General features: G+C 41.6%; 1 protein-coding gene across 1 annotated transcript; it reads left to right on the forward strand.

Annotated features, from left to right (window-relative positions):
• The first annotated feature begins 4,485 nt into the window (after positions 1 to 4,485).
• On the forward strand, positions 4,486 to 27,732 carry LOC307007815 (zinc-binding protein A33-like). The gene is made up of 6 exons (XM_079630186.1): positions 4,486 to 5,124; positions 25,089 to 25,184; positions 25,323 to 25,553; positions 25,671 to 25,693; positions 25,775 to 25,893; positions 26,263 to 27,732. The coding sequence occupies exons 1-6, from the start codon at positions 4,729 to 4,731 to the stop codon at positions 26,802 to 26,804; spliced, it is 1,407 nt and encodes a 468-aa protein (XP_079486312.1). The 5' UTR covers positions 4,486 to 4,728; the 3' UTR covers positions 26,805 to 27,732.

Here is a 27,732-nt window from a genome sequence, read left to right on the forward strand (position 1 = left end):
TAATACGGTACTGGGAACATAATAAAGACACCTGGACTCGGTCGAGACCAAAAGCCATATTTGGCTAGACCAGTGGCCGAGACCGAGACAAGTCCGAGTCCGAATACCAGCGAGTCCGAGTTAACCTTGCTAACGGTCTCAATCAGAAGAAACTGCTGTCGGTTAGTCTTATCAAAGAGGCGATCAAACATTTTTCATTTCCTCATTCCCAAAAGCAGCATCCAGCACTTCATAAACTACTCTGTCTTCACAATCTGCAGGTACGTTGCTCAGAATGGCAACGCTGAGGTCGAGCAGCAGGAGTATAGACAGAGAACCAGAGTCACCAGAAAGAAGCAGATCATTCAGTACCTTGACTAAAACTGAGGGATCAAGGTTGTGTTTCTTGAGAACAGGGGTAACAGCAGTAGTTTTGAGTGGCAGAGGGAATGAAGCAGATGTAAGAGATGCATTGATGAAGTGGGAGATAGGTGCAGAGTAGGAGCAGGGTCAAGACGACAAGATAAAGGGTTGGATTTCAAAATTAACTCAGAGACAGAAGATGGAGTAGTCAGAGAAAAGAAAGTCAGGAACTGACTAGATTGATTCGGCAAATATCTAATATTCATTGCATCATTAGAGAAGCACTGGTGGACGGCATCTGTCTTTTCTAGCAAGTGATTCATGAATGAACAGCAAAGTTCATTTGAAGCTAGAGCAACCTGAGATGGAGGTTTGGTAAGTTAATTTATTGTGTTTAATAATGCTTGTGGCCTGTTGCTTGATTTATTAATTGTGGCAGATACAAAACTAGAACGAGCCGAGGTCAGGGCTGATTTGTAATTTTTTTGTAATTACAATTTTTTATTTTTTTTGTCATTCAATAAAAGCCAAATAGTGAACAATCAGGCCAGTTTTCCAGTAGAGACGCTCAAGCCGTCTACCTGTGGCCTTTAGTATACGAAGCTCAGGAGTGTACCAAGGAGAAGAATGGGCGGAGGGGACGCTTCTGGTCTTAACAGGAGCATGCTTTTGTAAGATTTGAGAAATTATGGAGTGATAGTTAGATAATATCAGGGAGGGAGAGGAGATATCAAAGACATCAGAGGGATTAGAAGAAGCAATGGAGGTACAAAATGATGCAGTATCAACAGCTTTGAGATTGCGGTAGGATATAACAGTTGTTGAACATTTCTTGCGCATAGGCAAGCTTAAGCTAAAATCAAGAAGTTTATGATCAGAGATACCTGTGTCAGAAGAAGAAATAGAAGAGATATTGGCCCTTGATGTACAGATCAAATCAAGGGTATGACCATGCGTATGAATAGGAACATTAAAGGGATAGTTCACTTTAAAATTAAAATTCTGTCATCATTTACTCACCCTCAAGTTGTTTCAAACCTGTATTAATTTATTTCTTCTGCTGAACACAAAGAAAGATATTTTGAAGAATGTCAGTAACCAAACAGTAGTCTGTACCCATTGACTTCCATAGTAGGAAAAAAAAATACTATGGAAGTCAATGGGTACAGACTACTGTTTGGTTACTGACATTCTTCAAAATATCTTCCTTTGTGTTCAGCAGAGGAAATAAATTAATACAGGTTTGAAAAACTTGAGGGTGAGTAAATGATGACAGAATTTTAATTTTAAAGTGAACTATCCCTTTAACATGCGGAGTCAGATTAAAACATTAAAAAATAGAAATGATCTGATTAGTAAATCATATTAAAAGTTAAATGTTCATGTCACATAATACAAAAATATATTCCAGACAATTTTCAACATTTTAATCACTGTTCTACAAAAATATTTGACTCAACTTTGTTCATTTGCAACAATATGTTATGATTTGTTCACAAACAACAGGCCCAGACAGTTCACAATTAATGTAAATACACAATCTCAAAATGTCATTGCTTTCAACTGCTCTTTCAAATCCTGTAGGAAAATGAACAGTCCTCATACAGGTCAGTGACTTTGGAACAGACTTCCTAACATTGTCCGGGAAGCAGACACACTCTGTCAGTTCAAATCTAGACTAAAAACACATCTCTTCGGCCTAGCATACACAACACATTATAGACTTCTATAATTCAATGTTAGGCTGCATAGTTTAGAACAGCCGGGACCGGGAACACTTCCCGTAAATCCTGATGTACTTGGTACATCATAAGAAGGATGGCGTCTACGCTAATATTAGTCTCTCTGTCTATCCCGAGGTTTACCGCTGTCCACCGGAACCAGGCCGTATCCAGATCTGATGAAGGACCAGCGCCAGGACACGACGACGCCGCTGACCTGAAGTGTCAACCAGTCTCTCCTCCCTCCACTCCGACTTCAACCAACCGGAACTGGACAAATACTCTGATTCATTCTGAACTTCTGACCTGTAATGCTCCTGAATCATAATCATACACTGTTCACTCATTGGCCAGAGGAGAACTGGCCCCCGACTGAGCCTGGGTTCTCCCAAGGTTTTTTTCTCCATTCTGTCCCTGATGGAGTTTTGGTTCCTTGCCGCTGTTGCCTAGCCTTCTGGCTTGCTTAGTTGGGGACATTTAATATTTAACAATATTATAGATCTGCCTTAAAGGTGGACGATGATGAAATAGTTTTTTGTATTATTTTTATGTTATCACTGTGAAGCTGCTTTGATACAATCTGTATTGTAAAAAGCGCTATATAAATAAAGGTGACTTGACTTGAAATTCTGGCTTCCGAGGATCCTTCCTTGACATTGAGAAACAGCTCCTGACTCGCTCTGTGAAAGGGGAACAGCTTCGACACCTCTGTGCGAAGGACGTGAGCCACGCCCATATTCACTGTCGTCTCTGCTTGAAAGCGCGGTGGTCTCTGAGCGAACTGTAGCGAGTAGCCTCGTTTTATTATGTTCAACACCCATTCTGATATACCGGGGATAGCCTCCCAGGCCTCGGCCCGCATAGCTAGGGGTTGAATAAAAGCTGGAGGAGGGCCGCTCTGAGATAGGGACCCGACCGTCCAACTGTGTGTTGCAGCTGTGTGAACAGCGCTCATGTGCAGGGGCGCACGCTTTACAGCGGGAGCACCCTTTATCATGTCTCTCGTCATAGGGAGGGGAAAAACTGATATTGTGGGAACAGTTTTAGTGAGTAGTGTTGCGTACTTCATAGTGGGACACGATCTACATTTATTATCTCTCCCGTGCTGGACGGGAGGGAGTTTGAACCCGTATTTGCATGTAGGGGCACACACTTTACAGTGGGCGCGCAAACTACATTCATTACACTTCCAGCGCATGCTGGGGGAAAGTTTGGGACTGTCAGTACAGTGCTTATGTGTAGCGGTGCGCACTTTGTCGTGGGCACACGATCTACATTCACAGCATGAGCTGGAGAAACATTTACTGTGGGGACAGTGCTTGTGTGTAGGGGTGCGTACATTACAGTGGGCACGTGACCTACATGTGACACAGACAGAAAAGAGCTCTTTTCGTGTTTTATTTGTGTCGCCGGAAAAACTGCGTTTGTTTGCAGGTGCGCATGTTTTAGAATAGACCCATTTACTGCAGTATATATATTTCCAGCCACCTGAGAGGAGGGAACTGGGAAATGTTTGAGAAGTCTTTTGGAGATTGGTCCAGCCTCGAATTCTCCCTTCTTCTCACGGCTAGGAAGGCTTGCGAGGTTCGGAGTCCAGCACAACCGTGGGCCGGGGTCCCTGTCTCGCCGTGAACTGCTGGCGCTTGGCTGAGCGAGAGCGGTGACGGACTTCAGCCGCTGGGTGGGGCTGAGAGACCGCGGGCGCTGGCTTTACCTCCTGCGATGGCCCTTATCAAAGTCACTCAGATCTTTATTCCTGCCCATTACACTGACAAAGATTTGATCATAACAGAAAATTAATGTAGAATTTTCTGATGTAAACTCCATTTATCATTGCTCTGTGCTCTTTTTGTTTTGTTTTTAGATATGTATTCTGTTGTACAGCACAATGGCCAACTACTGTTATGTTGTTTATGTGCTACATAAATAAAATTTGATTTGATTTGATCATGACAGACCCTGGAGAAACTCTCTGACAAATAAAGAGCAATAAATAAAAAGTATAATCATTTTGAGGTCTTTTATAATTAATAGTTTTGTATTTTAATTGTTCTTTTAAGTTTTATGCAATATTTTATAGCATTAAATTTTAACATTTCAATGCAGGTCCATTTTGAATACATTTTACCTGAAGAAATCCTGACGTTCCTGTTTGTACACACCCAAAGCTGATCATAAAGTAATAATGAATGGATACTGAATGATAGTACAACAGGAAGGAGGGTTGAGGTTTGAGCTTAGTGTGCTTACTGTGCTTGGATGTTTTAATGTTATTATAATTGTTATTTATTGACTAGTGTTGAGAGAGTGCCATTGCACATTGTATTTCATTGCTGTGGTACTCTGTACTAATATGCATATGACAATAATCTTGAACTGAACTGTACACACCCAAAGCTGATCATAAACTCCTCTCTCTTACAACACTAACCAGGAAGAGACTGACTTGTTATTTCTCCTTTCTGTCACACCGACTTTGTCTCAACAAAAGCAATAAAGAATAAGCAATAGATGGAGAACAAAGAGAAACACTTTACAGAAGGATTTTTGTGAAGTTCATTTCTGGACAGACAGCAGATCTTTGATTCTCATTGTGATTCATTTTAGAAAACCGTCGTTCAGAAAGTGAGAGTAAAGTTTAGTTTGCGAGACTCAAGCGGTGAAAATGGCTTCAGCAGCTGAAGATGATTATATTTGTCCTGTTTGCTGTGACATCTTCAAGGTTCCTGTTCTTCTGTCCTGTAGTCACAGTTTCTGTAAAGAGTGTCTACAACAGTTCTGGAAAACTAAGGAAACTCAGGAGTGTCCTGTCTGCAGGAGAAGATCCTCAAATCATCAACCTCCAGTTAATCTAGCGTTAAAAAACTTGTGTGAGTCGTTCCTGAAGGAGAGAAATGAGAAACGTTCATCAGGATCTGAGGAGATCTGCAGTTTACACAGTGAGAAACTCAAACTCTTCTGTCTGGATGACAAACAGCCTGTGTGTTTCGTCTGCAGAGACTCAGAGAAACACACCAACCACACATTCAGACCCATCAGTGAAGTGCTTTCATCTCACAAGGTAAGACTAATGTCTCTCATTTCATAAATACAGTGCTAAACATAGAAACAGTATTATTTCTGTAAACAATAGACCTGTATTTATTTTTACTCAGACTAAATCTCTATGATTTTCTGAAAACCCCTCTGATGTTCAATAATAATAATAATAAGTTTATTTTATATTGCGCCTTTCTCAAACCCAAGGTCGCTTTACATAGTTGGAAGGCAAGGAAACACAACAACAAACAACCAAAACAATACTACAAAGACAGGTTATCTGGATGAAGCTATGAGTTTGGTGTGGAGAAATGTTCAGTAAACAAAAAGGTCTTAAGATGTGCTTTAAAGACGGGAAGAGAAGGACAGTCACGAAGAGGTTGTGGGAGGCGGTTCCAGAGTTTGGGGCCCAAGGCACTGAAGGACCTGCCACCAGAGGTGGGTAGTAACGAAGTACATTTACTTCGTTACATTTACTTGAGTATTTTTTGGGAAAAATTGTACTTTTAAGAGTAGATTTAAATGTGGGTACTTTTTACTTTTACTCGAGTACATTTCTAATAAAAAAACGGTACTTTTACTTCGTTATGTTGAGCGATGTTCCTCTCGTTACTTTATTTTAATGCAATACGTGTTGTTAAATGCGTAGTTTATTCCAAGCGCGCTGTATCTTTTTTCTGGGCATGAGCGATGCTCAATTCACAAATGAATCACTCTTTTGAGTCGATTCTGTTCAAAGACTTCATCAAACAAGTGGGCAGATCTGTCTAAATCGGTTCGCGAATCAGTTTGTATGATCTGTTCAGTTCCCTGCACGCACTGAATCGTCTGAAGCGCTTTCAATTCACACTCGACTCGGAGTCGTAACAGGAAGATTTAAGAACATCAAGAGCGTTGGATGAAGTGGCTGTGGACCTACAGTACAGTCAAGTGAACGCAAATCTGCAAATGCATAATTTTTGCCAGCGATGAAGATCTCTATTATCTTCGTATGCTGAGGACGATATATCCTAGCTGTGAAATATCGTTCCACAGGACGATATTCGATTTAATTTCATTCAGGTAATACATTTTACAACCAAACAGATTATTACGATATGATAGCACTACTTCAAAGTATGACATTACCCGTTTTTTTGGACACATTACTTTATACAATAAATAAGCTACCATTGTCCACATATGAAATGAACACCCGCCATCCCGCGGTAATGTGTGTGTATTGCGCAGTCGCGTGCGAACTCAACTTGAAAACGAATGCCTTTGCCTGCCTTAGACACTGTTGACCAGTTTAAACATGCTTGCAGAAATATACATTTTATTACATTTTGGAGAACAGACAGAAGAAGATCCGTCGATGTGCGTTTGATCGTCGTTTGTGTTCAGATGTTCAGTAGCGGTCAGCGCGAGCACATGTGAAGAGTTTTAACTCTTTCTTCTCTGTCAATGTTTCCCTTTACATGCCTTTAAATGCAAAACTCTGCAGATACACTATATTTCGAAATTGTCTAATAATCCAACTGTAGTTGTATAAGTTACTATTATACAAACCAAAGGACAGGCAATGATTTTCGGGCTACAGATGGCAGAAATAATGCTTGTCTCTTCTGTTTTTGTGGCAAAGATAGCCTATCTAATTATGATAATAATAGTAATTTAAATAAAAAATATCTAAATAATATCATGTTTTATATATATATCATAGTAGGCTATATATAGGCCTATGATCCGAAGTAACTAACTATAGCTACTTGAGTAGTTTTCTCATTGGATACTTTTCTCATTGGATACTAATTATGATAATAATAGTCATTTAAATAAAAAATATCTAAATAATATCATGTTTTATATATATATCATATATATCGGCCTGTGATCCGAAGTAACTAGTAACTAACTACTTGAGTAGTTTTCTCATTGGATACTTTTTTACTCTTCTCTTACTCAAGTAACTATTAAGATTGTTACTTTTACTTTTACTTTGAGTAAATATTTCTAGAAGTACTTGTACTTTTACTTGAGTACAGTTTTTGGATACTCTACCCACCTCTGCCTGCCACCCAGGGTGGAAAGTCTGAAGCGGGGGATGGTCAAGAGATTTTGGTCAGAGGATCTGAGTGAGCGGTAAGGAGTGTAAGGGGTCAGGAGGTCGCGGATGTAGGGGGGAGCAAGGTTGTGGAGGGCTTTGAAGGTGAGTAGTAGGACTTTGTATTTGATCCGGGATGAAACTGGTAGCCAGTGGAGAATGGGGGTGACGTGTGCTGATCGTCTGGTGTGGGTGAGGAGCCTGGCAGCCGAGTTTTGAATATATTGTAGCCTTTGAAGGGATTTAGCAGGGAGACCAAGGAAAAGTGAGTTGCAGTAGTCTAGACGGGACATAATGAACGAGTTAATCAAAGTCTGTGCATCACTAACAGAGAGGAAAGGTTTGAGGCGAGCAATGTTACGGAGGTGAAAGAAGGCAGTCTTAGTGAGTGATTTGATATGAGGATCAAAGCTTAGGGTGGAGTCAAGTAGAATGCCAAGGTTTTTAACAACGGGGGTAGGATGGACAGGTGAACCATCAATGTTAAGAGTGAAACTGGGAGATTTGGAGAGGATGCTTTTAGGGCCAATCAGCAGAATTTCGGTTTTATCTGTATTGAGTTTGAGAAAATTGTTTTGCATCCATAGTTTTAAATCAGAAAGGCAGTCAGTGAGGGAGCGTGGTGGAAGGTCAGGGGCAGAGGGAGTGGTTAAATAGAGTTGGATGTCATCTGCATAACAGTGGAAGTTAAGACCGTGGCTGCGTATAATCTGGCCAATAGGCAGGATGTATATGAGAAAGAGGAGGGGCCCAAGTACAGAACCCTTTGGGACACCACGAGTGACAGGGGACATGGAAGACTGATGTGGACCAAGTGTTACAAACTGCTTTCTGTTTGAGAGGTATGCCTGGAACCAATTGAGGGCTGTGCCAGAAACACCAATAGCAGACAGACGGGCTATTAGAACATTGTGGTTGATGGTATCGAAAGCAGCACTAAGGTCAAGGAGGATGAGAATGTTAAGTGAACCAGAATCAGCAGACAGAAGGAGGTCATTAGTTATACGTAGAAGGGCAGTCTCTGTGCTGTGACATGAACGGAAGCCAGATTGAAAAGGCTCATATAGGTCATGGTGATTGAGAAAGGTGTGTAGTTGTGAGGCCACCACTCTTTCCAATACCTTGGCCAGGAAGGGGAGGTTGGAGATAGGGCGGTAGTTTACTAGTGATGTAGGGTCGCAGTTCGGTTTTTTGAGGATGGGTGTGACTGCAGCAGTTTTAAGGGCAGCAGGCACATCACCAGAGTTGAGGCAGGTGTTTACAATCAATGCAATGGGTTCAGATAAGGATGTGATGCAGGCTTTAAGTAGAGGGGTGGGGGCAGGGTCAAGCTGACACGATGTAGAGTTGGACTTATTAATAATGTCAGTGATAGTGAGTGAGTCTATAGCGGTGAAATGAGAGAGCTGAGGGCCAAGAGAGGGAGGAGAAGCAGAGAGAGTGATAGCATTTGGGTTGAAACAGTGGTAGATTTGGCTAATTTTGTCATCAAAGAAGTGTAAGAAGGCCTGGCACTGCTCAGGGGTCTTAGGACAGGCGGTGACAGGGGGTTTAAGGAGTTTGTCCAAGGTCCTGAACAGGGTTTTAGGCCTGGACATGGAGGAGGTTATGAATGAGGAGTAATAGTTTGAGCGGGCAGCATTGAGGGCATCCCTATATGCCTGAGTATGTTCGGTGTAAAGCATGGAGTGAATTGTAAGGCCAGTTTTCTTATATAGCCGTTCAAGACGCCGGCCAGCGGCCTTAAGTTGCCTGAGCTCAGGGGTGAACCAGGGACATGTACGGTTTGCTGGTACAAGCCTAGTCCTGACAGGGGCTAAGCTATCAAGCAGGCTGGTCAGGGTGCCATTGTACATAGCAACCAAGTCATCCGCGGACAAGAGCTCGTCAAGGTCGAAAAGTGGCGAGGCCTGTATAGAGGCAGAAAACATGCTGTGGTCTATTGACCTGATGTTACGACATGTAATATTTGTTTTCTCTGAGGAGGGAGGAGGGGTAATCATATGGAAATGGCATTCAATGAGCTTATGATCAGAGACACCAGAGATGGAACCAGAGACAGAGATGTCATTCAGACCAGAAGAGCAGAGCAGATCCAAAGTGTGGCCATGAGTGTGAGTAGGAAAGTCAACATGCTGTGTCAAACTAAAACAGTCCAATACAGAGTTAAACTCCGAGGTGTATGAACAATTAGTATCCACATGAATGTTAAAATCCCCTAACATAATCACAGCAGAACAAAGAGATGAAATGACAGTGAGAAGTTCATTCAGTTCAGACAGAAAATTTACAGATGGTTTAGGGGGGCGGTAGATTGGCAATAGTAAGAGGGATGGAGTAGAAACAACTTTCACAGCAATATATTCAAATGATGTCACTTCAAATGGCCTAAGTTCTTTAACAGTCAGATCTGAGCGGTACACTACAGCCAACCCACCCCCTCTCCCTACAGATCTGGGTTTGGATAAGTAGCAGTAGCCAGGGGGGGTCAGCATGTTTAAATTAATGCAGTCACCAGGTTGTTGCCAGGTCTCTGAGAGACAAAACAAGTCACATTTTTTGTCCGCAATGATATCGTTTATTAGGGCCGTTTTGTTTGTGATTGAGCGCGCATTTAGGTGGCCAATGTTAAAGTTCTGGCATGATGACGAGGCAGGAGGTGGCAGCCTTGGAGGGTGACAAAGGTTGTCAAAGTTAATTCCCCTGGTCTTTGGCTGGTATCGTTGACAACGATCGGGCGTGTAAACATTTGGGATGTGAGCAACATGTCCATAGATGAGAGTCGGTTTTCTTTTGAAGCGATATACATAACGTGGACGACGAATAATTCCGAGTGAGCTGCAGAGTTTATACAGCGACGGGTCCAGGGGGGCGTGGCAGCGTAAAAGTTTGAGATCAGCAGGGGTGTAAACAGGCTCCATTAACAGATTACAAAAAACACACAGGCACAGCATAAAGCGAGCTGAGAGGACATTAATCAAGCTGCCAGCGGGAAACATGACACCGACACAGTAAGGTTGCCACAAGCGACACAGCAACACCACGCTAATGAATCATTCAAATCATCTTAAAAGTAACAGCATCTGCACATGTCATGGGTTATTAATATTTTCAATAATAATATGTGATTTATGACACCGAAAAGTGATTGATACTAACATACTTTCACTTTCTGTATTTGTATTTGCACAACCACAAATATCAGTGGCAAGGCCTTCTCTGCTGTGGTGTAGTGTTAAATACATTTATGGTGTAATTGCATATTGACTCCACTAGAGGGCCACCTTGTTTTATAATACTGTTGTTACCGGGAGTGAGTGAGATATACATGCACAGGCTGGTGAGCAGTTAGTCTCAGCCTCAGACGTCACGCCCACGGAACGTTGGCTAAAGGTCAGTGCCCGGTTGCATAAAGCACCTTAAGTGAAATTTTCCCTTAAGTTCGCCCTTATGTTTCCCTTAAACCTAAGGGTGTTGCAGAAAAATACCCTTAAGTGTTACTTAACGTTTTTTTTAAGTGAAACGTCATAAACACTTAGAATTTCCCTTAAATGCTGTTTTTTCACTTAAGTAATCCCTTAAAAAGCGTTAAGTGTTGCATAAAACCCCTTAACGGTCATTTCCCTAAGTATAACTTAAGGTTTGGAAAAAAAATAAGACGACATGGCTGAATTTATGGAACGAGCTGAAGATAATTATGTGCCAAGAATAATTTTTAGGGATAGGGAGAACCCTATTGTTGCATGAATACCGTTTTGATCGACGCGCAATATTTGACATCACTAACAAACTAGACGGCGCCCTTGACCGTGTCACAGATCGCAACCACTCTTTACCTGCGTTGTTACAACTGCTTATAGCACTGCGTTTTTTTGCAACAGACGATAGTGGGAGATGTTTTCCACGTTCATAAATCGTCTGTCAGCAGAGTGGTTCACCGGGTTGCGGGGGCTCTTTCCCGCTTGTGTTAGTGTTTTGCGTATCTATGGCAACAACAGACTTTTATAACGTGAATTCAGGATCGATGTCGTGAAACACTTAAATGTTTCCCTTACCTAAGAGAATCGTTTAAGAGATTATATGCAACACCCTTAAGTTATTCTCTTAGGTAAGGGGAAATCGCCCCTTAAGTGTCATACTTAAAGGGGTGGTTTACTGCTGTTTTTATTTGCATGATTGTGTTTATGGGGTGCAATATAACATGTCTTCGTTTTTTTTTTTTTTTAAGCCTTATTTTTCATAAATTTCGCCTTTATTGTAAGCCGCTTTCTCCTCTGTCCTTTGAACGACCGGTTGACTTCCTGATTCTATGAAACCACTCTCTCAGAAACAGGCAATGGGCTCAGATTGGTTAGTTGGGCCGGTGTGTTGTAATTGTCTAAACTGCGAAATGCACGTTGTCCGGAAACTTCACGCCCATCACCTTTACGGGCGAAAGCTGCATGTGCTCCTTCAATGTAAATAATAATGGTGTCAATACTGCCGTCAGTTTGAGCCAGAATCAGACCCAGAAAGAAGAGAGTCAAGCAGAACCTCCCCAAACACGGCTCTTACAAAACGCTTCTGAATGGTATTTTTTTTTTCAATTATTATTCTATTCTATTCTACTATTATTATATAATCATTTCGATACGCTGTTAGCCTACTTGAAAATGCCACTGCTGCTTGTTAGCTTCTGAGATACGGTTTTCTCCTGATTAAACATTTAATATAACTGTAACCGCTCAGTCTAATACTAGCAGCTACTGGAGTGGTTTAGCCCCGTAATGCTAAACGCGCTGTTTGTTTGCTTTCTATTACCATTGTCTTCGGTCTTAAGAATGTCCAGGCGTTTGTCTTGCTGATTATTGCATTTATTTGTTTCTACCGTTCAGAGGTAAATGTCCATTTATCCAGTTTCACAGGCAAATCATATTTGTATACAATTACATTGTCAACAATCAGTTTTCAGCCTATATGCGCCACAGCGGTCAAAAACCGTTTGCCCTTCCGGGCCAAACCCCCCTTCCTGTTGGCAGTTTGGATGCTTCTTTTATGCATTTGACCTCAGGTAACACTAGAGCGACACCCACTGTACAAAAACAGGAAACAACACCCAATATATAAATACACAAACACCACATTTGGCTCTTATACACCGGCCCCTAATTGTTAATGACCAACAGCCATTACAATTTAACAAAAAACAAAAAGAGAGCCAAAATGCTACAATACATCAAAGTACAGTCAAACCCAGCATGAACAAACATATTTATACTCCATGCAGCAAACAGAGCTTTGTCACTGGCCTTTCCATAATGTTAGATTTAGTCTGTATTCTTACAGACCGCACAAGCCCATGTTTGTCGGGAAAAACCTCCAGAACCTTGCCGAGTGGCCAAGAGCCACGAGGAGCTGAAGAATCCATTATTACCACAATGTCCCCAGCCATCAAACTCCTCTTCTTTTGATTCCATTTTTGCCTCTCTTGAAGCAAAGGCAAGTACTCTCGCATCCATCTCTTCCAAAAAAGATCCGAGAGGTACTGTACCTGTCTCCAACGTCTTCTCCCATATTGGTCGTGCGGATTGAACACTCCAGGTGGCAAAGCTGGTTTACCCTTCAGAAGAAGAAGATGGTTTGGAGTAAGAGGTTCCAGGTCGCTGGGATCATCCGAGAGCTTAGTAATAGGCCGATCGTTCAAAATGGCCTCCACTTCACAGAACACCGTATGAAGTCCATCATCATCCAATGTCTGCTGACGTAAGACAGAAGTCAAAACCCTTCGCACCAGGCGGATCATCCGTTCCCACACGCCACCATGGTGTGAACCAGCTGGTGGATTAAAACTCCACCGGATTCCAATCTGCGACATGGCTCCTTGAATCGTATCCTGATTCAAATCAACGAGAGCCTTCTTGAGTTCCCTCTCCGCCCCAATGAAGTTGGTACCGTTGTCTGACCTCAGATGTTCCACTTGTCCTCTCCTGCTGATAAAACGCCGCAAAGCATTGATGCATGCATCCGTTTCCAGGGATACTGCCACTTCCAGATGGATGGCCCTGCTTGCCATACAGGTAAATATAACTCCGTACCGCTTACAAGTCGATCGTCCCCTCCTTACTTCAACTGGTCCAAAGTAATCTACTCCTGTGTTCGTAAATGGCGGTAGATCAGGAAGGATTCTCACCTTTGGGAGGTCTGCCATCTTTTGTTCCACTGCTCTTCCGTTGTACCGTCTACAAAAGCCGCATTCAGCAATAACCTTCCTAACTGCTGAATTGGCTTTGGTGATCCAAAACCTCTTCCTCACTTTAGACAGTGTATGAGTCTGTCCACCATGTCCCAGAGTCTGATGTACGTGCTTAAGAATAAGCATGGAGACATGCTGATCCTTGGCGAGAATGAGGGGATGTTTGACTTCCTCAGGCATCGCTCCTCTGTTCAACCTTCCTCCAACTCTTAAGAGTCCCTCCTCCACCATTGGATCCAGTCTATATATGGAACTCCGTCTACTCACTGCTGCTTTCCCCGATAGCAGAACCGAAATCTCCTCCTTGAATCTCTGTTGCTGGCAATAACGAATGATGGCAATCTCAGCTTCTAATTGATCTTCCAGTGTCAGAATTCCACTCCTAGATGTCACTGTGCCCCGTTGTCCTTCAGTGTTGTTCAATCCATCCTGACTGGTTTCCTCTGGATGATCGGCCACAGCAGCCTCCAACTGCCCCTTCGGGCGCCCCTTTGATAACAATATAACCTTTAACCTAAGAAACCAGGCAACTGCTGTCTTCAGCCTCCTCCAGTCAGAGAAATAAGCAATGAGCTGGTCAGTAGGACTAGACACGACACACACATTGATGGCATTTACTGTAGTCCCTTTCCTCACCTCTGGGTCATTTAAGTCCAATGACCATTCAGACACAGGTTTAGGCCAGTCTTCCTCCTGCTGCCAAAGAAATAAAGGACCTCCTAGCCACGTGCTTTTCTTCAGAAAATCAGAGACGTTCAGACCCCTCGATGCATCATCCGCTGGATTATCTTTAGAACCAATGTGTCTCCACTGTGAGGGTTCAGATATTTCTCTGATGGTCGAGATTCTGTTGGCCACAAATGTGTGGAAGCGCCTGTCCTCGTTGCTAAGGTACTTTAACACCGAAGTGCTATCAGTCCAGAATACTGACTCCTCCAACTGGAAATCCAATTCCTCTTTTAACATTGAGTCCACTCTGACAGCAAGGACAGCCGCTGTCAATTCCAGTCGGGGAATAGTTACAACCTTCAATGGTGTCACTCTGGCTTTACCAAGCAGAAATGTGACCTGAATGTTGTTTTCCTGATTTAACATCCGAATGTAGGTTACCGTCCCGTATCCACCTTCACTGGCATCGGCAAAGTGATGTAGTTGCGCATGCCTGATCTCTCCAAAATACACTGGCTTAATGCACCTATCCACCTTAAATGCAGTCAGCAGCTCCAGGTCTTTCAACCACCTTTTCCATTTGCACAAGATGTCCTGTGGCAGAGCATCATCCCATGAACAATGCCTCCGACAGAGTTCTTGCTGCATCACTTTAGCAAGCAAAGTGACAGGTGCCAGTAACCCAAGCGGATCGTACACTGAGCTGTTAACTGACAACATACCCCTTCTTGTTAGAGGCTGTTGTTTTATCTCCATTCTGAACCTGAAAGAGTCAGTCTCCACGCACCATTGCAGACCCAAAGCTCTTTCTACTGGAAGTGTATCTTGGTCTAGATCCAACTCCTTAAGGTCCTTAGCCCTCTGATCTTCGGATATGGCTTGCAAGATGATGCGACTGTTGCTTAGCCATTTCTCTAAGATGAAGCCTCCCTTTCGACACAGAGCAATTAGATCTCTTACCATATGGATAGCTTGTTCATCTGTGGCTGAACTCCTCAAGCAGTCGTCCACATAAAAATTATGCTTGACACATTGAAGAACTTCAGCTGAAAACTCAGAATTGTTATCATCAGCAGTTCTTCTAAGTGCGTAGCTTGCACAACTGGGGGACGAAACAGCGCCAAACAGGTGTACCGTCATCCTAAACTCCACAAAATCCTTACTGATGTCTCCATCTGGCCACCAGAGAAAGCGGAGAAAGTCTCTATCTCCCTCAGCCACCCTCACCTGATGGAACATGGCCTGAATATCACCCATGAAAGCTACGGGTTCCCGTCTGAAGCGAGTTAGAACTCCTAACAGCGAGCTGGTAAGGTTAGGACCCTGCAAGAGCTCACCATTTAACGAGACCCCTTTACAAGTGGCTCCACAGTCGAACACCACACGAAGGGAACCTTTTCTCGAATGGTGGACACCATGGTGAGGAATATACCACACCTTTCCGCTCTCACAATGCTGTTGCTGCTGAGGTACTTGCTCTGCATAGGTCTTACCAATTAGATTGTTCATATACCCTGTATACTCTTGGTGCAAGTGTTTATCTTTAAGGAACCTTTTCCTCAAACCCTCGATCCTCTGCTTAGCCACTGCCAAATTGTTGGGGAGATAGACCTCCTTGTTCCTGAAGGGCAATTTCAAACAATATCTTCCATCTTGAAGTATTGCCGAGCGCTCCATAGTTTCAAGAAACCTACAATCTTCTCTGGACATTTCCTTCTTTTCTATATTCCTTTCGTTGAAATCATGATTGTATTGAATGGTCAGCATCTGTTCCAGTTTGCCCACAGATATCCTGTTCACCATAGCAGCGGGAAGATCCTCCTCCAATGCCCCGCTGTTACCATTCAGCGGACCACTAACAACCCATCCTAGCACCGTCCTAACAGCGTATGGGCCATTCCCGCAGCTGTTGACGACCTCCCAAGGTTCTAATACCTTGGGAGCATTGGTTCCGATTAAGAGATCAACATTCGCTTTTATGCTTGGGACGTGTACCTTTGACAAGTACGGCCAGCTAGCCAGGTCTTCAGGCGTTACCCTGTTATCCAAAGTAACTGGCATTTTCTTTTGTGTAAGAACCTTCGGGAGCATATAGAAGCCATTGCTGTCCAGATCAGATACCTCCAAACCAGTCAACGAGAAGGCTGGAACAACAGTTTCTTGCCCCATGGTGCGTAATAAGAAATTAGTTCTTCTGCCTGTAATATTCAGCTTCCGCATTAGATCTTCCGTGCAGAACGTGGCTGAACTTCCAGGGTCCAGAAAAGCATAGGTGTTTATGATGCAATTTCCCTTCGCAGATTTCACCTTAACAGGGAGAATGGACAGAACGCACTGGTCCTTACCGGCCCCTGTATGTCCACATGTTTCCTGCGAAGTTGGCCGGTTATGATATGGCTCCTCTGTAGTTTGCCTTTTGATATGCAGCACGGTGGGATGAGTTTGGCCACAAACTTTGCATGTCAAACGCCTGTCGCAATCCCTGCTCATGTGACCATGACCTAAACATGCAAAGCAAACTCCCTTTTCCCTCAAAAAAGAAATCTTTTCTTTGTGCTTCTTTCCACTGAACTGTTTGCACTCTTCCAACAGGTGACTACGAGCACAGCAAAGGCATCCAGCTTTCCTTTCTTTCCCCGGAGGCAATATTGGCTCTTTTTCCCCCTCCAACAAGTGCCTAGATGTTACTGTGGTGGCAACGATATTTCCAGTCACTCTGTTCCTAGGCTGGAATTTTAACCTGGCGAGAGTCTTCATACCAGCGACACCGGGTGGTGAATCCTGTATGTTGCCAAACAGAGGGTCAAACAGGGGAAAGAATACTAACACGACTGAACTTAACCAAATCCTCGAAATGAGCTCTATGTTTAGTTCTTTCCATAATGTCATGAGCCCTTGTCCTCCATTGCTCTCTCATTCTGAATGGCAGCTTTGCAATAATGGCTCTCATGTTAACAGGCATATCCAGTTCCTGCATGTACTGGAGCTCCTCCATCACATTACGGCAGCCACGCAAAAATAAGGAGTAAGCTTGAAGTGCCTTTACATCCTCAGCTCGTATTGGTCGCCAGGTCAAAGCCCTTTCAATATAAGCTGTTGCAATTTTATACTGATTGCCAAAGTGCTCCTGTAGAAGACCCTTTGCCACTACATGGCCACGCCCAGGATCCATATGTTGGCAGCTATGCACAAGTTCTTGCGGCTGTCCTCTTGTAAATTGTTCCAAATAGTACAAACAATCTGCATTTCCTGCTTTCCCCTCCACTCCTTGCTCAAAAGCCTTAATAAATGTTCTGTATTGTAGAGGGTCACCTTCAAAGATGGGAATGTCTCGTGGTGGCAGAGACAATGAACGCTGCTGCTGCACTAAAGTGGCCGATATTTCATTTTGCCTGCGCATGATATTAAGTATGTCTCCAGGTGGATCTTGACAGAGCTGAGATCCTAGCGTTCCTTCCACGTCCCTTGTTGTTGGTTGGCATTGGGAATAATTCAACGTTCCCAACGTATTGCTTTCAACCCATTGGTCAGTTACCTTTCGTCGCACGTCCATTGATAGTTGTTTATGCGGTGGAAATGACAAATTTGTCATGTCATTTTGTTGTTTTGATTTCTCTGCTCGAGGCTGATATTCCCTTGCCATAGGGTTTAAAACATTAACAGTTTCCTTTTGGAGGTAGGAATTCATACCATCTGACAATGCCCGAGAAGAACCTTTCAGATCAGCGGCCTGTAATACTGCCAGCTTAGCATTGGATGCAGCCAGTTCAGCCTCCAAACCAAGCTGCTGTCTTTTCCTCCTCAGCTGCTGCTCCTGTTCCTCTAAAGCATGTTGCCCCTTTAAAGCTGACACACGAGCTTCCAGCGCAGCTCTATTTGCCTCCGCTTTAATCCGTGCAGAGGATGTGGTATTTGATCTACCACTGTTAACACTCCTTTGATTTGAGCGCTTACTACCAACCTGGGAAACGCTGTCATTAGGATTCACATCATCAATACCATCAACATTTACCAAGTCATGACCTTCATTGCTTGAAACCCACTTTTTTGTATCAGCAATACATAAATCATTAAACAGCATTTTTGCTTTAAACCATATTTCATGTTTTTCCTTTTCCTCAAGTGGCAATAAACCCAACAAAGATTCATGCATGCATTTTGATTCATCACATACCTCAATCAATTCTCCAAGAGCACTCAGTATCTGCTTTTTATCACCCTTTTCTATCAGAGTTTGTATTGATTTTCTTAACACACTGGCTTTGTTAAGCTTAGCCTTTCTATCATTTTGCAACCTGTCCAATTTATCAGCAAGCGCCTTTGCAGTGAGCTTCACTGCCCGCTTTCCAGTTTGTGCTTGAGCACCGCTAGTCACACTACTGGATTTACCAGCTGTAACTTTAAGCGCACTAGTCCCGTTAACCCTCTGGGGTCTAAGGTGTTTTTGGGGTCCTTGAGATGTTTTGACATGCCCAGATATTTGTATTTTTTTTCAGTTGCTTATAAACATATTAATGGCAAAGGTGTAATTACACTCTATTTAGCATGAACATGGCTAGCATAATATGTGAGCAACATGTATGTACATGTTTGCATTTTTGAGAGAATATTATTTATGCGTGGTTATTCAAAAAACTCAAACTTAAATTGTCTGATATAAGACCACAAACGACCAACTTCACATATTCCCACAATACTTTTGACTAATGGATCTTGTCGGCTAGAGTATTTACTTCAAAATGATCTGAAAATCATCCGGGCTAATCGTTTAAATTAAACAATAGATTGATTTAAATTTTGTAAGACACTTTTTGTTTGGAAAGGCAATATGCAGGTGGGCGTGAATGATCCAACAAGGTCATGAATAATGTCCTCATTCACACCTGGAGACAAAGAAGGCCTGCTAATGCTGCATACTAATGAGCCTTAGGTGTCACTGTGGCTACAAGAAAAAATGCAAAGACAACACACACACATATATACATACATACATACATACATACATATATATACACCGGTATATATATATATATATATATATATATATATATATATATATATATATATATATATATTACTACAGAATTGGAAACATCTTGAAAAAAGTGTATTTTTCCACAAACTGTATGCTTGCAAATTGTATAATATCCAAGGTAAACATTTCTAGTAATTGTGCAGTTAATTCTCATTCGTATTTTCAGAAAGTTTTGGATGTAGGCTATCCTCTCTCCAAATTTGTCACTAATAAAACACAAAAATAATTTATAGAGAAGGCTTATATTGACCTTTTAAGATTTTGTTTGCACCTTGTAAATTAGGTTTTGATGTGGCAGTAAAAACTTTATAAATAATCTATCCAAAACGAAATGTTGTCTTTCATATTTCGTCTGTAACATATGGTCTTTTATAATATATATTAGGGCATAAATGTTAATTTGCAGTTTAATATGTTGCTTATACAAATACATTTTATTTCAACGTATTCAGTCGATTTTTACTCATCTCAGTAGGCAATATAGTTTGCTAAAAGCGAAACTCGCGCGAGCTGTAGTAAACAACCGCATGCGCCGTGCATTCATTCAAACACAGAAACGTGATTCAAATTTAAACAGTCTTTTGCGGTTTACAGACACCATTTCATATCGCGATTAGAACAAAGCACTTACTGATGATCTGCAGCTGGATCCGTTGTTCGGCTACTCCAGCACGTTTGAGGTAAAATTTCCAGGATTATCACGATATTATTATTCCTCACAGCGAGTGTGTTCTCCAGCTGTTGTGGGCGTTGACTAGTTTGCATTGTGTTGCTTCAGATTAGAATTTGAATAGCGCGCGCGCTGTCGATGGGCGTGTCACATTAGCGGAGTAATGAGCTGGCAGAAAGATAATGAGGACGGCTGATCTCTCGCTCTTTATATATAGATTACATAAACAGAGAATATTTATTTTAGTTTTGAATTAGATCATTTAAAACTACACACTTAAATGATTATAGAGATATATAGCTCATGTCTGAGTGAATAGTATTCACTGAGTTTTATTTGAGTTTAGAGACGTGCTTTAGAAAAAAAGTTCACGGAGACGGAGAGGCAGAAAGCACTCCCTGTTTACTTTCTTTATTTTACAAAAGCACAATGTTTTATTTCGATTGTAAGTGGACACATAAAAAAGTAGACATTTAACAGCTTATTTTTTCATATTTCTTAAGGCTGTATGACCAAAACTGACTGAGTATTTTAGGTCTATTTTGCTGCTATGTGAAAAAAAACGCGCAAATCACGCCGGCGTGATTGCCGACCCCAGGGGGTTAATGACCGACACTGCGTCACGCGCCTCCATGATAACGAGTCAGTCACTCAAAATTCGCCGTAACAGTCAGTGAAAGCTCTATTGTCCGTCTTATCTGGTTACCAATGCATTGGGTTTATTCTCTTTTATGTGTGCACACAATCAAATGGCCAAAAGTGTAGCGCTACACATACCTCTTGCGTTGGGCGCCTTGCGATGTTCCGGTGATCCGCTGCACGACAGCCGGCTTCAGCCTCGTAGCTCTTGCGCGTCCTTTCACAAACAGCTGACTGCCTCCACCAGCGTAGTTTTAATCCCCCGGCCAACAAAGCGGCGCATCCTTTTATGCCATCTCGTTGCGTCCCACACGATTCCAGCAAAGTTCCTTGTGAGCGAGGTTTTTGACTAAATGTAACCGCTCAGTCTAATACTAGCAGCTACTGGAGTGGTTTAGCCCCGTAATGCCCTGGCTGACGCACTGTTTGTTTGCTTTCTATTACCATTGGCTTCGGTCTTAAGAATGTCCAGGCGTTTGTCTTGCTGATTATTGCATTTATTTGTTTCTACCGTGCAGAGGTAAATGTCCATTTATCCAGTTTCACAGGCAAATCATATTTGTATACTAGGGGTGTAACGGTACGTGTATTCGTACCGGACCGTTTCGGTACAGCACTTTCGGTACGGTGCACATGTGTACCGAATGCAATCATTCCCTTAAATTAGGCTAGTTTTGTGTGCGGAACATAGGTCAATTCCGAGTTTCCACACGAACATATTAAGTGTCGGAAGTCTCCGCGCTGCACTGATTAAATCTGATTAATCGTTTTTGTGATTCAAATACATGTAAAATAGTACCATTACATCTGTCTTCCTGTGTGCGGAAATTTGTTTATGTTGCTGTGACAACGAAACACGTGCACACGCGCCTGTGTTATGAGCGCTTGTAGCTCCGTGCGCGCTGATGCACTCATCTGTGGACATTTCCGAATGCCTTTCTGTTAAAAGCGGGCTTTCCACACAAACAAACGTACATGTGTCATTAGTATGAGAAAAAAAATAGGATTTTAACTCGGGTCGGGCTCGGACATAAATATTGCATAAATAAAGATCACCACATACGCTCGCTTTAGCCCAGCCTCTCGCTAGCTAGCGTCATGGCCAATATTGGTTTGAGAGTATTTTATTTAGTGGAGAACTTTGCAGCAGTATTTTATTTCTTATTCTTTTTTATTTTATATATTTTCTGTTTATTAGCCTATATTTTATTAAAAAAGTGTGTTTAAAAAAAGTGTAAACAAATTGTTAAAAAAAAGTTTATAGTAAACAACCAGCAGTTTAATGTTTTGCATTTCTTTCCCTTACTGTACCGAAAATGAACCGAACCGTGACTTTAAAACCGAGGTATGTACCGAACCGTGATTTTTGCGTACCGTTACACCCCTATTGTATACAATTACATTGTCAACAATCAGTTTTCAGCCTATATGCGCCACAGCGGTCAAAAACCGTTTGCCCTTCCGGGCCAAACCCCCCTTCCTGTTGGCAGTTTGGATGCTTCTTTTATGCATTTGACCTCAGGTAACACTAGAGCGACACCCACTGTACAAACAGGAAACAACACCCAATATATAAATACACAAACACCACATTTGGCTCTTATAATAACATAATAAATGACTGAGTAATACCGCAGCTGAAGTTTGCTGTTGCGATTACATATCATTTGTTTAACTTTATACACGTTTGTCTTATACACACAAAATAGCATCGAACTAACTGGCTACTATAAACAAACAGCTTTGGCATTGGTTTACGTTCTTGATCAAATCGAAAAATTATTTCATAAAGTATACATGGAAAATACATTTACAAAATTAGTACATAATTACAAATTCAGGTTCAAAATGTGTGTACGCGTTTGTCATAGACACACGAAATAGCATAACTAAGTGGCCAGCGCTGGCATTTGTTTACGTCAGATAAAACTAAAACATTACGTCTGAAATTATACATGCAAATACATTTAAAATGATTAAGTACTTACAGGTTGTAGCCCAACAACGGCTGCCTCTGGGTTAGAACTGCTTCATGTTTTAGTAACAGTTGTTTAATCCCGGTGTTCTGTCGATGTAGCATACTTTGTCAGAATAGCATACCGGAAGTTGAGTTTTATAGCGGGATCTGTCAATTTAGCCTACTTTGTCAAAACTGCATACCATGTTTGTGAAGGGTATGCTTCTTTGATGGCCCCTGGTTTAATACAAATACAGTTTATAAAGGGGTATATTAATAAAAATACAGTTTATAAAGGGGTATGCTGTTTTGATGGCCCCTGGTTTAATACAAATACAGTTTATAAAGGGGTATATTAATAAAAAATACAGTTTATAAAGGGGTATGCTGTTTTGATGGCCCCTGGTTTAATACAAATGCAATTAGGTAATGTGTATATAATATGCGATATAATACACCAACACTTACCGCTTGTAATCTGGTATGCTGAAATGATGGTTTAAATTTAACGCATGCGCAATTCCACTAATTCCACTGCTGCGCATGCGCATTAACCGAAGGTATCCCATTCTGATGGGTATGGTGTTCCGTCAGAACACCGGCATTGAATTCGTGGAGATTCTGGAAGCTGTCTTCCGTAAAATGCGCAGCACAGAGAGCTAAATTACGATTGTAATTTTCAGGAACATAATCAAACATACATTTTAGCCATTGTTGACGAACTACAGCGTCCATAGGAAGCCCGAGCACAGAAGACCTGACAGCTGGGTGAAAATTTACATTACATTTACATTTATTCTTTTAGCTGACGCTTTTTATCCAAAGCGACTTACAATTGCTATATATGTCAGAGGTCGCACGCCTCTGGAGCAACTAGGGGTTAAGTGTCTTGCTCAGGGACACATTGGTGTCTCACAGTGGATTCGAACCCAGGTCTCTCACACCATAGGCATGTGTCTTATCCATTGCGCCATCACCACCCACAAAATAACACACTTTCGACGGCATGGCTAGCTCTCCACTATAACTCTTCCTCTTCGACAAAGCCGCAGAAATATGGCCACGCCCCTTTTTTTCCATATTCCGGAGGGAGGGTTTATGTAAATGTATGGGTTAGTTACGTATAAAACCCGGGAAGTATCTCGTTGTAGTCCCATTCGAGTCGTTTTTGTAGGCATTAAACTTCCTGATTTTTAAAAGACGATATCTCTGCTTACGTTGAACTTTCAGCGCAGCAACTTTGCAGATACTGTTCATGCACCAACAGCAACATTACACACTATTTAAAATGAAAAAAGTGAAATCGCAATCAACCACCCCTTTAAAGGAAAAACTTAAGGTGCTTTATGCAACCGGGCACTGATGCAGGTACACTTAACTGGAAACACTTCAGGAATGTCGAAGTCGTCATCTGATTGGTTAAATTTTATCGGATTTCCGTGGGGCGCGAGTGTCGCGTTTATTTTCGGTCCGCCGGGAAACAAAGCGCAGACGTGTGATTGCGGAAGAAAAACTGTTGTGTTTACATGAGTGACAATGAGCATTTATCAAGATCAGCTAAACGTAGGATTCTCAAAAGTATGCGAGGTTCACGGCATAGACTCTTTAAGAGATGTCCAGGAGTTTTGTTTGAGGCACTTAGTGGAGACAAAAAAGAGATATTTTAGCCTGTTTGCCGACGGGATTTGGGAAGAGTATTATTTTTCAAGCCTGGTCGACCCGTTGTCAGCATTTAGAAGGATTCCCAGCAGATCCAATTTTACTAGTTGTGTGTCCCCTCCTATCTATTATGGAAGAACTGCGAAGGGGACATCAGCCGCGTTTGCCGGCAAACAGAAAACAACAGACGCTGACATTGCAGCTGGCCGATTCAGTATTGTGTTATATTGTGGTAATGCAGACGCCATTGTTGTTATACGTGCACGAACAGATCAATGACTTACTGCTTGTTTTCTTCTCCTTCTTTGATTTTCTATGCTGACTGACTTGTTGCACGCCGGTCTGTTGTTGTGAGGACATTTCCACGCCCCGAAACGTGACGCTGAACGAAACGAACTGTAATTGGTTGTTTGACATGTCGGTCAAACGGCCTTATGGGCGGGCCTTGGCCAAAGAAAGCTGCTATGAATTCCAGACCTTCAGCCGTCAGTCACTACGCGAGACTAGTGAGCAGTGTGTTCAATAATACTCCGTTTCTGAACTTATAATCGGATTCGGAAAGCAAGAGCCACTGCACAATAAAGCACAAGCCGAACTCACTCGCTCGTTCCTCTCTAACTTACCCGAACTCACCGCATTAACCCTATAACTGCCGGTGCGAAATAAAAACAGCAATTTCACAACAATTATAGAGAGTCTGTGCGCTTACTAAAAGTTATTCATTCAGGTTGGACACCACTGAAGGCCTAGGTGTGAAAAGGACAAAACAAAGTATACAACTGCATGGATATAATAATTGCGAAATTGGCCATTGCAAAAAAAAAATCACACATTTGTTTGGTGAAAACATGATTTCTTGATGTTCATCCTTACCAAATTAATAATTAAAAATACATCTCTTGCCATTTTCGGGCACAAATGCTAACTGGGAATGATCTATTCAACATATAAATAATATAACAATAAAAATATCCAAACATACACTGTTTAAACCTCTTAAAGCTGCATAAGTTTCACAGATTTTCATCTTAACCTGTAGGAGGAATTTAATACAGCGCTGACGTCCCTACAAAACAAGCTCAAACATGGAGAAGAAATGAAGAAAAAGTGTGATGAAACAATTCAACACATCACGGTGAGGAAAGAGTTAAATACTCAACATTCACACACAGAGTGTATTATTGACATTAGTGGAGTGTGTGTTCACACAGAGTGTATTATTGACATTAGTGGAGTGTGTGTTCACACTGAAGTGAATGTGATGTGATTTCAGTCTCAAGCTGAGCACACAGAGCGTCAGATTAAAGAAGAGTTTGAGAAGCTTCATCAGTTTCTCAGAGACGAAGAAGAAGCTGCAGTCACTGCACTGAGGGAGGAAGAGGAGCAGAAGAAGCAGAGGATGAAGGAGAAGCTGGAGGAGATGAACACACACATCTCAGCTCTTTCACACACACTCAGAGACATGGAGGAGATGATGAAAGACAACGACGTCTCGTTTCTAAAGGTGACAAATCAATCTGGCTTCATTCTCTGTGCAGAAAACAACTTGTATAGAGAGACTCATTGACAGTGAGAGTGTTTGATAAGATATTAAAATGTTTTCAAACTCTATATTTTCCAGAACTTTAACGCCTCAATGGAAAGGTAAGTGAGCTGCTCGTATCTCTTCTCTCAGTGGATCTGAACTCAAACTCACTGCAGTTCTGACTCCTGAATGTTCCTCAGAGTCCAGATCTCACAGCCGGATCCACGGATGAGTTCTGGAGCTTTGATTCATGTGTCGCGTTATCTGGGTAACCTGCCGTTCAGAGTCGGGAAGAAGATGCTGGAAACTGTCCAACACAGTGAGTCTCAGCAGATCTGACACCAGTGCAGAAGATAGTGCAGATAGAAACACACACAACATAACATTTGATAGAAATATATTTAATAATCAATCGAATTACTAAGTGAATCTGAACTGCATTACAGGAAATCATCAGATCATACAGCGAACTCATAATGAAGTCTATTCCTCATGACCTATGTTTATATATTAGGATACAATCGTGTTTGTTGAACACTGATATTAAACCTGGAGCCTCAATCCGTTCGGACAGACCAATGTTATGATCGTATAATTTATGATCTCTTTCAACAAAAGAAAAATGTTTTACATTTACATTTAAATACATCATATCTCATCCTCTAATCTGATGTTATTCTCTCTGCAGCGCCGTTGACTCTTGATCCAAACACAGCATCTCCTCATCTCACACTCTCTGCTGATCTGACCAGTGTGTCGGTCAGTGATGATGATAAAACACTTCCTGATAATCCAGAGCGGTTTAACTATTATCCATGTGTCCTGGGATCTGAGGGCTTTAACTCAGGAACACACTGCTGGGATGTGGAGGTTGGAGACAGTACAGGCTGGAGTCTTGGAATAACCACAGCATCAAACCAGAGGAAGGGACATGTTTTCTGTAACTCTAATGTCTGGTATGTGTGTTACATGAACAGCAAATACAGCTCACAATCCCCAGAGCAACCCGAGACTGTCTTTACTGTTAAACAGAAGCTCCAGCGTGTGAGAGTTCGGCTGGACTATGATAGAGGAACAGTGTCATTCTCTGATCCTGTAACTAAAGACTGTCTGTTCACATTCAGGAGATCCTTCACAGAAACTGTCTTTCCATTCTTATGTAATATCTGCACAACTCCTCTGAGGATCTTACCAGTTAAACTGTTTATTACAGCAGAAAATCACAGTTAAATCTGATTCTGCTTCTGGATTAATACAGTTTTGCAAATTATGCTTCAATAATAACACTGTAATCAAAGCGTCTCATTGATCAATCACTTCACTGTAAAGTTAAGAACCAAATTAACCCTTGTGTTTCCTTTAAGACACGTTTGTCTCTCAGTTTTTTTAAAAACCATTGTTCCTGTGTTAATGGCAACTGCATACATTTTGGCAGAAGTGTGTATTTTTATTGGAATTTTCTTATTTCCTTTCTGCATTTCCTTTCATAAATCTCTGGGTACAAAACATATTTACTCTCAGGACCTCAAGGACACAAATGTCCGCATTGAAACCCATTAAAACGGCCAATTTGTTTTTATCACAGGGCCATTTAACTATAAAATGATGCAGTCTTTGTTAATAGACTTTTGTTCTGTTGGCAGGGCTTTAAAATAAAATAAAAGCATTTTTTTCTTTTTACGAGATGGTGCCGTTTCCTCAGGTTTGGTCTATAAAGCGAATACTCACTTTTTTCCTGTTTTCTGATTCTGCATATTAGAGCCAATTGGATAAATTATTGTGTAATAATTGTGTTTGTGTTGCTGTGAGGTTTGTGTATATGTACTAATTTTTATATGTGCATGTAATAGTTGATAAAGAAAAATGATTGTTATTAAAATTAAAATTAAATAAAAAATTAAAATTATTATATGTTTAAATTCATGTTTACAATATGTAAGACAAGATAAAGTATTGACATATTTTAGTAAATCTTCTTGCCAGTGAAATCCTCATATGTTCATTTGTATATTATCCTATAACTCGAGTTCAGAAACATGAACGTACAAGCAGCTGTTTATATGTAAGCAATAAGCTACTCGAGGCTAGTACTGTATCGTGAATAAGTCACGGGTGAAGGGCGTTGTTTATGGAAGTAAAATAATGCCAAATGTTTTTG

Source organism: Phoxinus phoxinus, assembly GCF_949152265.1.
Source record: "Phoxinus phoxinus genome assembly, chromosome: 12".
Lineage (NCBI taxonomy): Eukaryota > Metazoa > Chordata > Actinopteri > Cypriniformes > Leuciscidae > Phoxinus > Phoxinus phoxinus.